The 12,076-nt window shown below is 32.6% G+C and overlaps 2 protein-coding genes across 4 annotated transcripts; both read right to left on the bottom strand.

Moving 5' to 3' along the window:
* Positions 1–642: 642 nt before the first annotated feature.
* On the bottom strand, positions 643–7,454 carry LOC144855451 (interleukin-1 receptor-associated kinase 4-like). Of its 3 annotated transcripts, none has more exons than XM_078713314.1 (10): positions 7,305–7,454; positions 6,610–6,799; positions 5,827–5,972; positions 4,787–5,059; positions 4,303–4,448; positions 4,069–4,121; positions 3,671–3,895; positions 3,378–3,555; positions 2,640–2,864; positions 644–1,948 (listed from the first exon to the last, which is right to left on the bottom strand). In XM_078713314.1, exons 2-10 carry the CDS (start codon positions 6,786–6,788, stop codon positions 1,907–1,909), a joined length of 1,467 nt encoding a protein of 488 aa, XP_078569440.1. In that variant the 5' UTR covers positions 6,789–6,799; positions 7,305–7,454; the 3' UTR covers positions 644–1,906. The 3 variants fall into 3 exon arrangements, with proteins under 3 accessions (XP_078569441.1, XP_078569440.1, XP_078569439.1); XM_078713313.1 differs by having other exon boundaries at positions 6,610–6,816; XM_078713315.1 differs by lacking the exons at positions 5,827–5,972; positions 6,610–6,799; positions 7,305–7,454 and adding an exon at positions 5,308–5,328 and having other exon boundaries at positions 643–1,948.
* Positions 7,455–8,401: 947 nt separating this feature from the next.
* Positions 8,402–11,396, bottom strand: LOC144856041 (uncharacterized). The gene is made up of 5 exons (XM_078714019.1): positions 11,371–11,396; positions 10,608–10,795; positions 9,809–9,954; positions 9,214–9,420; positions 8,402–8,734 (listed from the first exon to the last, which is right to left on the bottom strand). Exons 2-5 carry the CDS (start codon positions 10,784–10,786, stop codon positions 8,658–8,660), a joined length of 609 nt encoding a protein of 202 aa, XP_078570145.1. The 5' UTR covers positions 10,787–10,795; positions 11,371–11,396; the 3' UTR covers positions 8,402–8,657.
* Between the last annotated feature and the right edge of the window lie 680 nt (positions 11,397–12,076).

Here is a 12,076-nt window from a genome sequence, read left to right on the forward strand (position 1 = left end):
ATGTCAACTATGCTATAGTAACCAGTTTTATCGAAAAATAAAAAGGTCGAAATTTGGCCATTTTGGCGAAAACATCCCTGTACAATAGTACAGGGAAATTTTCGAAAAATGGCCATTTTTCGACCCTTTTATTTTTTGATATCAATGGTTACTATAGCAGAATAAACATGCGCAGAGTCGAATAATGGGTTCTGCGCATGTCAACTATGGTATAGTAACCAGTTTTATCGAAAAATAAAAAGGTCGAAATTTTGCCATTTTTGGAAAAAATCCCTGTACTATAGTACAGGAAAATTTTCGGAAAATTGTCATTTTTCAACCCTTTTATTTTTTGACATAAATGGTTACTATAGCACAATAAACATGCGCAGAGTAGAATAATGGGTTCTGCGCATGTCAATTATGCTATAGTAACCAGTTTTATCGAAAAATAAAAAGGTCGAAATTTGGGCATTTTTGGAAAAAATCCCTGTACTATAGTACAGGAAAATTTTCGGAAAATTGTCATTTTTCAACCCTTTTATTTTTTGACATAAATGGTTACTATAGCACAATAAACATGCGCAGAGTAGAATAATGGGTTCTGCGCATGTCAATTATGCTATAGTAACCAGTTTTATCGAAAAATAAAAAGGTAGAAATTTGGCCATTTTTGGAAAAATCCCTGTATTTTTTGGCATAACTGGTTACTATAGCATAATAAAAATGCGCAGAGTCGAATAATGGGTTCTGTGCATGTCAATTATGCTATATAGTCAGTTTTATCGAAAAATAAAATGGTCAAATTTTTTTTTTAAATCCTTATACTATTCGAAAAATGTTTTTAAAATTCAATTATGCAATAATATTGCTGTATATGACCATATATTGCCTTATCTTGTAGTGCTATAGAAAATTTGCTATTTTTAAAAATTCAATTATTATGCAATAATATTGCTGTATGTTACATCGTCTTATATTACTATAGAAACCAGTTATGTCGAAAAATATAATGGTCCAAAATTGGCTATTTAAAAAAAATGTATTTGTTTTTAAAATTCAATTATTATGCGATATTATTGCTATTTCTTTTAGCATATATTGCGTTATCATCTTATAGTGCCATAGAAACCATGTCGAAAACTGTATTTTATCAAAAATTAAAAGTTCGATAATTGGTAATTTAAACATTTTTTTTTTTTCAAATGGCTAAATTTCGACCTTGCTATTTTTCAACGTAACTGGTTACTATATCATAATTGACATGCGCAGAACCATAAATGGTTCGAAATTTGGCCATTAAAAAAAATATCTGTGATGGCCAAATTTCGACTTTCTATTTTTTGACATAAATGGTTACTATATCATTATTGACATGCGACGAACACATTATATGATATAATATGAATTATGATTCAATTGGATTGATAAAATACAATATATTATACATTTTTGTATTTAGATTTTAAGATAAATTTACATACAGCATCCCACTTTTGGATTTGGTACAGTACCTCAATTAATTGTCCCGAATTGATTACAACACGAGGTTCACTATATTCTGGATAATGAACATGTCATTCCAATCCAGATAATTAATCTAGCTAACTGATAAACCTGACTGAAAGATCTGGATGGCACAAACTTTATCAGTTATCAAGGTAACTGTTTTCGACTTCTCCTCTGTAGCCAATAAACTCCTTGTATTGTTATCTTCTCGTTAAATGACGCTAGTCATTTTATCATTCATGTGTGTGCGAATTTTAGGTTTAGCTACTGTTAAACTTAACCAAAAATATATTTCAGGTTAAAATGCTTTTTTTCTGCAAGAATGGAAGGTTACTGACGTACAGACAGACAGCCTAATGTGTTAATGATTCTAGATGGTTTAAACATCCCACATGTTATTGTCCAATTTAAGTTTCCATCATCCTTCGTATTTCGATATTTGTTTTATTTCACTTAAAAGCTGTGTAAAAAGATAAGGAAACTAGTATTAAATATTATCATTATTATTGATATTATATTATATAGATTACAGATAAAGGCCAATTTACACAGACGAGTGTAAACAGTAATTATAAAAATATAGATTCTATTTCACTCCTTATGACTATTTACACAAAGCGTGGAGCGGATGGGCGGTTTCCGCTGAAGATACACATTGTACAACTTGACCGAGGACCATATTTTTACAACGTATTAGAGATGTACATATGATTTCAGAACAATCGCGAGATTAGGGATATCGCTGCACACGCTTGCCGTACAGCCGTCGCTGTAAATTGTACTGTTAGTCACAATTTCAATTTGTGAATATGGAATAAGTGCGTTAAAAGTGGGAGGAAATATCTTAAAACAGTGCTGATAAATTACTATACTCTTCTCGAGGCAAGTGGTTAGAGAATGTTTAAAAGGAACACTCCGGATCTAGCATTGTGTATAAGAGGGGCACATAGCCTAGGAGCATGGTTTGTGTATTTTCATTTGTGAAATATAAGGGGGAGGGGTTTTCACCATCTTGGACAGTCACAGTATCAACAGTAGTCAAACAAAGTCAAGGAATGGTGTACAAGGAATTCACTACTGTAGAAGCTGGCTGGAAAAAGTTGAACTTTGACATTTGGCAAAGTTACATATAGACTTATATAAACACATACCTTTTCCATTGTTATCCTTTTAACTTTTCTATGCTCAAGACAGGCTTCTGCTAATTTGTAAAGGCTATCCAAATCTGCTGTACAATATTCCACTAAAGACTTATCTATGATGCTGTATAACTCGTCTCGACACGTGTCCACTTTCGTTTGGCAATACGTTATGATGTCTTCTTGCGTCTCTGGCACCTCAGAGGCAGGAAGGCCGGTTATTAACTCGAGCAGAATCTAACAAAAGAAAGGCAAATAATATTATGAGTTTTTAAATAGACCAGTATATCACTCAATGTACATAAAGCATGAAATAATGCACGGCAGGATTCAATACATATTTAATTCGAGCAGGGCAGGGGCCCAAGAAAAACATACCAATGACCCACCAGGGGTCTCATAAAAAAACGAACACTAATGACCTACCGGGGGCCATAAAAAAACAAACACTAATGACCTACCGGGGGCCCCAAAAAACACTAATGACTCACCAGATAAAAACACTATAATGTCCCACCAGGTTCTCCCAGAAAAACACATAACCCACCGGATCATATTATGTTGTAAAATTTATGCAGTGTAAAAAGGATATAAGTCATATATAATCGACATACAGACTATAAGCTACATTCAAACTACTTGTTCTGTTTCATGGAATGTTAAATAATGGTAAGTCCTGTACAGAATTGAATGGCGGCATCTTGGTTTTGTGAAGCAGAACATTACTAACATAGTTTTAATCAAACCTACCACTCCATAGCTGTAGACGTCAACGGTAGGTGATACGTCTCCTTGAAAGGCTTCCCGACACATGTACACCGGACTACCAATGATGACCTTCGTCACATGTGTTTTGTTACCAATGTTTCGTACCAAACCAAAGTCAGCGACCTTCCCAACAAAATCCGCATCCAATAAGACATTTGCACTAGATAAAGATAGATTAACAACATATAAAAGTTTGATGATAATAACAATCACCCATGGACCCTATGCGGGAAAATATATTAAAACTCTCGGAGTAGAAAACGTTAAATACTAACCTTTTTATATCTCTATGGATAATGTGTTTACTGTGTAAATATTCTATTCCGAGAGCAATATCCGTAGCAATGGAGAGTCTTAACTTCCACGGGAGACATTTATCTGGTGTGGAGTTCCTAAGGCAGTCTTCCAGTGAACCATTTGGCATGAAGTGATACACAAGACAGTAAGCAGGCCCATCAAATGAGTAACCCATTGGGGGAAGAATATGTTTGTGGCTAAGACTGAAAAAAAAAAAGATAAGATAAGATAAAACTTTATTGTCATGACCACAACAAGGCGAACAAGAAATTGGTTAAAACAAGTGAGTGAGTGGCCGAATGGTTGAGACAGTGGAACCGTAATTACGTAGCCATAACATCGGCAATAATTTGGCATGATTCCTTCACTAACGCACCTTGATAAATGTTTTAATTCATTTTTGAACTGACTTTTGTGCTTTTCTTCTTTCTGAAAATAAAATAAACAAACAAATTCATTACACAATAAACACAGTAGCTAGTAATGGTACTGTGGTAACGATTTGAACCAAGGACATTAGGGTTATTAGGCACAACCACCGGAACCTTCAGATTGACAAGCAAACATGTTAACCACCGACACACCAATACCACAATTAATTATTTCTTACTTCTTTTAAAACTTTAACTGCAACATCTTCACCATTTTTTGGTAACCTTCCTAGATACACCGACCCAAAACCACCCTCTCCAAGTTTTCTCCTTTCATCAAAGTTCGACGTTATGGTTTTCAACGAAAAATAACAGATATCCATCACTAGAAAAATAAATTTAGCACTCAGAAACAGAGCAAAAAACAGAGGGCACGCTATTTAATATTCCAGCCCATAGTGCAGTGCAGTGGTTGCAAGAAAAAGGGAACAATCTCTGTGCGGGCTGCGGGCTATCAAAGGTCTTTACGAGAAGGCCTGAAGTTGAAACCTTACCACAACATACTAGTGGTCATAGTCAATAGCGTAACGGCTATGAGTGCTTACTGGCGTTTTTATTCTCTACAAAACATTGGATTTGCGCGAACAAATTCGTCGGGTAAAAAATCAGCATCAATTCTTATTTCAACGTAAATTATATGAGAAATATTCATGTTACATATACCTCCTTCTTCACTTGCTTTAATCATTATCTGTACTGTTTCGGACGATTTGACTACCGTTGTCGTTCCTTGCGGTTGTTCAGCTGTGCTTGATTGACTTGGAGTAGAACTACTGGTAGTATTACCTATCTTCACATCTGCAATGCCTTCTTCAATGCTACTGGTGGTGATGTCGTCCACATCTTTGCCGATTGGTGGCTCCCCGTGCTCCCCGACAATCTCAACGCTTGCATGTGGATTACTGGCTATTTCAACTGTCTTCTGTTTTAGATACTCTGAAAAATAAAACATTAAAAAGTTGTTCAGTATACTAATAAATTTTGTATTGGTGTAAGCAAAACATCCATTAATTTAATTCAATATTTACTTAAGTGATATCCCCAAATATAGTAGTGATATGACATCATCATGTCCATATATGGGCACATCTTTTTTCATCACATTTTTGTTGATTTTTTTTTATGAAGTTTGATAGTGTAGACAGAGCTTAAAGATGTAATATAAAATAAAAAAAAATAATTACCAGGCATGATTTCTGAGATCACATCATTATACCTTACCAGGCATGATTTCTGAGATCACATCATTATACCTTACCTGGCATGATTTCTGAGATTCACATCATTATACCTTACCAGGCATGATTTCTGAGATCACATCATTATACCTTACCAGGCATGATTTCTGAGATCACATCATTATATCTTACCAGGCATGATTTCTGAGATCACATCATTATACCTTACCAGGCATGATTTCTGAGATCACATCATTATACCTTACCAGGCATGATTTCTGAGATCACATCATTATATCTTACCAGGCATGATTTCTGAGATCACATCATTATATCTTACCAGGCATGATTTCTGAGATCACATCATTATATCTTACCAGGCATGATTTCTGAGATCACATCATTATATCTTACCAGGCATGATTTCTGAGATCACATCATTATATCTTACCAGGCATGATTTCTGAGATCACATCATTATACCTTACCAGGCATGATTTCTGAGATCACATCATTATATCTTACCAGGCATGATTTCTGAGATCACATCATGTCTGCCAAGTTCAAAGAGAACCTCCAAAAGTTGTTCCACTGTTGTTTCTTGCGTTCCCCAATCTCGCAAAACTGCTTCTGTCATACTATTGCCTTTTCTCAACTCTAAGCGAAAATTTCTTAAAAAAGAAAAAAAAAGAAAAAAAAAGGACCATAGTAATTAATTTTAAACAAAACTTAATTCTTATCAGTTTATAAAATAATTTATTTTTTCTTGAAATAACTAGGCTAACTGAGCGATATCTTTCTAATGTGTTTTTTACACAGTATTACTGTATACTACATTACTCCAGGAAAAAACTAGCGCGTGTTAGAATTTGATAAAATTAGCCAGAAAGTTATATCCATGTAACAATGTAAACAAATATTGATCTAGTTATCGTCCATCGTTATTGTCCTAGTGTGAATGGGCCTTTAAGCTTTGTTCCCACATGGACACAACTCAATAACAGAAGTACACTGCAAGTAATGGATCACCTGAACTGTAACTAATTGTGTTGCATCTACTGTGGGAACCAAATGTTATTTGACAAATTTTGCATTCCATACTTCCTGATGCTTGTTTGTTGTATTTTTGTTCTTCTTTAAATATTTATTAAATTTATATATAAAAAACCAGGCGGTTTAGAATTAATGTTCTATGCCTAATGTGTTTATATATATATATTCCTGATGAGTGTATACTTCAAACAACAGAGGATATCAAATGATATATCATACACCAACAATACTTAATAAAATTATTTTAAAACTCACTCAATATCAGTTATTGAATATCTGTTGGACTTGGTTCTGGGGTCAATTATCGACCCCGCTAAAGCCTCCCAGTTATTAGTGTTTGAGTCTATGTCCATAAGCCGGCAGATGATCCGGCGTGGACCAAACGGCATCTTCCGTATCAACATGTCCGGCAACAATTTATTTTTTAGAGCCATAATGACGTCGGCTAATAAAATAAAATCTCTGTTGAAGGAAAATGTATATCATTTTAAAATGTAAGATGGTTCTCAAACCTCAATGGATTCACAAAGGATATTATTACAAAATATAGTATTACAGTATTATCTAATTGCCAAATAAAACTTCAGCAGAAGGTGATGTTCCCCACAAAAAACAGTTTTTTGATATGATTTGTAGTTATTATATTGGCCCTCTTTTTATTTATTATAATAAAGATGTTTAGGCAGAAGAAGTACTTGTAAATATGTCTAACTTAGTATGTAAATCTGTGGTTCAGTCTGGGAGCTAAACGATCAGTAGGCCTAGCCCATACCTAGGTAATGATTGACAGGAAGCCTCGTAGAGTTAGGCCCGCTATATTAATTCCAAAGCCCCGTGGTCGTGGGGAGACATGATGGTTTTCAGGGTACGAAATGTTTACAGCTGGTGGTGTATGATTGATGTAGCCTGCCTAGGCGCTACTCACTAACTACTTTCAATAAACAACTTACATGTAGAATGTAACACACACAACGTATCTTCTGCTGGTTTTAACAGCGCATTAAAGAATGACAACCTTTCTTTGACTAAAGATCAACAAATATGATGAGTACCTAGGCCTAAAGTAGCAGCATCATAAGCACCGCACATACTTGTTATTAGCGGACGTGTGGAGAGAGCTGAGAAAATTAAAAAACACAAACTTCCGGGTTCTCTATCGCTTTGTAAATAAAAAACAACTATACAATGACGTAATCGAGGTACGAAGGCCCAGAATTGACGTAATCATAATTTATAACATTTTCCATACGCCATGTGTTAGCGTGACGCATGCGCGGATCAGTAAGCAAAGCACATGCTTTTCGATTGGTAAACAGTTTACATAGGCCTATAATATTAAAAGTTCACTTGGAATATTTTGTTGATTTATTTTCATTTCATAACAGTCTAGGGCGCATTATCACCTTTAACTTTTCAAATTCTATTTTTTTTTTTTATAAAATTGTAGAATATTTGATCGACCTTATTTTATATAGTAAAATAGTGTTTTTTAAATGTTTTGTATCAATTTTGTATTTTTTAAACAATTAATTTCATATATTTTTTTGTAAATTAAACAATATCAGCCTTCAGGCTGCAAGTTTTTACTATAATAATATACCTGTATAAATAAATAAATAAAAAACAAACACATTATGGCACTCAACAGTTATTATTAAGTTACTAACAGAGCTGAGTAATAGTAGTTAGAGCTGAGTGTGGCAACTAATATTACTATAGTATCTATTTTTTATTTGCATTTTTTCCACAACAAATTTGGTAAATCTTTCCACCCACAATTTAATATATATATATATATCCAATCTGCAGACAGTACTGTTTCGATCTTATTAGATCTTGTTGTGCGCAGCTCAGGTTCAAAATGATATGTACCACAGAACTGGCACAATATACAGACTGAGCCAGTTATGTAGTACACTGATTATGAACACAAAGAGTGCACAAACTCAACGAACGTGCATTGCAAAATGCTAATAGTATTCACAACAAAATTCACCGTTTTGAACTGAAGAGTTCGAAACATTATATTCAACTTTATTGCCAGAAAACAAGTACTGCATATAAAAAATATAAAATGATGACAACAGGTTAAAAAATAGATTTACCTCAATATATATGATATAAGCATTTACAGGCATAGATGGAATTCTAAGCCACGTACTTATATATACTAAAAATAATTAATTTTTTAATGATAAATATGAGGAAATCTGTGAGAAACAAAGATTGCTATTATGTGCATGTCGGTTAATGATACTGCTTTAACTTGACACTGGTGCGTGCTTCATACTCAGCATTGTTTTCTAAATGCTCATGCTATAAGTAGCGATGTCCTTGCCACTGTTCTCTTCTTTTCGTAGATTCTGTGTTTCCAGATGCTCTGTATTATAGACATAATGAATATTTAATTATTTGCCTTTTAGAGTGCTACTGAAAAAGTACACTATATTTAATTAAGACTTTTTGTAATTTACAATTTATTATTTACAGTTTAAAACTACATCGATAAATTAAACCTTTTCTTCAACTTGTTTAACACACAGAAAAACAAATAATTAAATTACAACTTCATCAAACAAACTCCTGAATCAAAAGATATTTGTGGTTGTGTATTCAAGTAAATCTACCATATGATTCATAATAGACACTAATAAGTTTGATTATATGATTTGAAAGTTTGTTCTACTTTATAATAATACGAATAATACATTTTGAGGTAAATCCTACTTGTATTATTATTTGTTTTCTACCTGTATGAGGTTGCTATACCTTGTTGTTTTATGATCTTCCCGACAGGAGATAAACAACAAATTTAACTGAGATCTTATCAAATTTGTCCACAAGTTACATCTACTATACCTTGTTTGGTGTCCATATTTTGTACTTTTTCTGCTTTCACTGTGGCTGTTGTTACTATGCTTGGAGTGTCACTACTAATTGTCATCTCTTTCAGGCCTGCTTCAATGCTTATTGTAGTGTGGATCTCATTCCTGCCAACTTGGGGCTCACCTAGCAGATGATGTGGATTCTGCTTCACCAGTTGTTTTTGGGTTTCCAGGTTGTAATCTATATATATATATATATTAAGAAAATAATCTCCAGAAAACTTTACAATATATACTATTACTCCTGTTTCTTAGAGTATACAAAGTATCGTCAACTGAATCGCAAGTAAAAACGAAACAGACAACACTCCTTTTCATAATTGCACATAACAAATTGCTAAAATCAAAACCCTTTCTATACAATACAACTCTGCCCTTGATATCTTTAAAATTAGAAATTATCTATTAGTTTTCTGTTCTCCATATTACTCTGCATGCACTGCATTTGAATTTCTTTCAACCTAGCTAAATTTTAAGATTTTCTAGCAAACATTATATAAAAAAGGCTATTCATAACCTTTTATACAAGATATTTTCACTCTTAGTACTCTAACCTTTATGTTGCTTACCAGGCATAATTTCTGTAATCACATCTTTTCTGCCAATTTCTATGAGAACCTCAAAAAGCTGCTGTACAGTTGTTTCTTGAGTTCCCCAGTTTGTCAACACTGCCCTTGTCATGCTCTTATCCCGTTTCAACTCCAAACCAAAATGTCTAATAAAAAAATCTTGTAAGTTATTCAAGATATGTCTCTTCTTTGGTTGCAGTTTTAACACATTGCAGTGGTTATGATAAAATCTCCACATTAATTCATCATGATCAACATTGTTTTTCTTTTACTTGCAAATAGGCACTATTTTAATGAAAAATACAAATACCAATCATTTGTTCATAGGCCTACAATTAAAAGTGTCTATGTTTTTATTATCATAAAAACTTTTCACACCACTAAATGTTCCTCCACATTTTGCTTTCATACCTTTCACATTATATAACATGGTCATACTTTAAAGATGCATTGTCCCCCAAAAACATGAAAAATGAAGATTAATAAAATCAGACTTTGAATAAGCAATTTTGTAGTTGTTGTAATCACTTCAATAGAAAAAAAGAACAAAAATGTTTCACTTATAAAATAATGGTTAAATTGAACAAAAAACCTCATTGAATTCTAGTCAATTTTCAGGTAAATATGTTTTTTTTGTGAATTCAATAACTATTGTGACATTAGAAAAAATATTTTCAGGAGGACAATACATCATAAAAATATATAATTTATTATAAAAAAATAAATATATTATATTAAGTTATGTAGTCGATTTTTTGACAAACAATAACTAAACATCAAGTGAATAAGTGAAACTTACTGTATATCTAATAGTGAATATCTGTTTTCTTTTGTTTTTGGGTCTTTAATTGATCCTGCTAAAGCCTCCCAGTTGTTTTTTTCTGAACCTACATCCATCATGTCACAGATTATTTTCTGTGAAGGATATGGCATACGTCTGATCAACATGTCCAGCGACAATGCGCTTTTTAAAGCCATGATGATTAGCTAAAATAAAAGAAAACATGCAACTTTAATAAGCATTTTAAATTGTTACAGTGACAGATCCAGGATTTTGAAATAGGGGCTGGCTCCCATTGAATCCACCTATGAACAAATACTAGTAGGCTTAATTCGAGCATAATGCTTTTTCACTAGAGTTAAAAAAAACAATTCAAGATGTTTTTATACAATGAAATGAATAAAAGAAAGGTAACGCACAGGCCTACATGCTCTACACTAAAGTACATATACAGGTAGGCCTCAATTAATACATAATAATTTAAGTTACGCATGTTATTAGATAAACTTAGACAACTATAATCAGTTAAAAAAACATTTAAAGGCACAATATTTCAAACAATGTTATGATACCAATTGATGTGAAGCGCCGCTGATTATAATTAAATGTTGTATAAATGTACGATATACAATAATAATAATAATAACAAATTCTTTATCAAAAAATGCCTTACTTTTTACTCCTTACTCCCTACAATCCAGTAAGCCTTCAAATCAAATCTACCGTACCTAATCTCATAAAGTTGAAAATAATTGCATAAAAAAATATAAAAATTACCTACTTCAAAAAGTAAAGTACCACCCTGAATGCTGGTGCAATTAAATGTGGGTAAAACCCATAATGGGAAGAATAAAATATGAATATATATATATATATATAAACACAGTAGGCATATATATATATATAAATTGAGGAATTTCCCTCTAATAAGGTGTATGATTCAGGTGTATGATGTAATTAATGTATAAAGGCCCAAAGTGGACAATGTGGATAGTAAAAACAGAGGAAGTCATATTCCATTAGAACTCTCCTGTATCTCCCTACATTTTGTTGGATCCATAAGGTGTCCATTTGTTTCCTTTGTAATTGGTTTTAAAATTATCCATATACTGTATTCAAATATTAATTAACAAAACTCGGCAAAACAATTTTTGTTTTACAGAATTAACTTTAAAACCTTTTGTTTTCTATTGACTATTATTCATTTTTTTTATTCTTACTCTTCCCTACATCAAGGGATGAGTGACAATAAAAAAAAAGTTGAATTTCTCAAAGTCATTTATATGACAAAACACCTGAGTGTATTCTTTCCATTTGATTGGTTAATCATAATATATCCTGCATGTGATATAATGGTACTAATGAATGATCAGATTGTTGCAAATATTCAGAATTTTTCTTCTTGAAACATATCTGTATTGAAATATTGTTCTGTTTGACTCATAAATATTTTTCCTTTTCAACTCAAACAATTATTTGGATTTTAT

The sequence above is a fragment of the Antedon bifida genome, chromosome 11 (genome assembly GCF_963402885.1).
Source record: "Antedon bifida chromosome 11, ecAntBifi1.1, whole genome shotgun sequence".
Taxonomy (NCBI): Eukaryota; Metazoa; Echinodermata; class Crinoidea; order Comatulida; family Antedonidae; genus Antedon; species Antedon bifida.

Bases quoted from the DNA above. Each gene is read 5' to 3' on its own strand.
- LOC144855451 (XM_078713314.1), bottom strand. From the start codon at position 6,788: ATGGCTCTAAAAAATAAATTGTTGCCGGACATGTTGATACGGAAGATG. The intron at 5,060-5,826 runs GTAAGATATAAT...TTTATTTTTCAG, and splicing joins GATCTCAGAAATCATGCCTG to AGTATCTAAAACAGAAGACA. The intron at 1,949-2,639 runs GTATGTGTTTAT...CTTTTTACACAG, and splicing joins AAAGGATAACAATGGAAAAG to CTTTTAAGTGAAATAAAACA.
- LOC144856041 (XM_078714019.1), bottom strand. From the start codon at position 10,786: ATGGCTTTAAAAAGCGCATTGTCGCTGGACATGTTGATCAGACGTATG. The intron at 9,421-9,808 runs GTAAGCAACATA...ATATATATATAG, and splicing joins GATTACAGAAATTATGCCTG to ATTACAACCTGGAAACCCAA. The intron at 8,735-9,213 runs GTATAGTAGATG...TCTATAATACAG, and splicing joins AAATATGGACACCAAACAAG to AGCATCTGGAAACACAGAAT.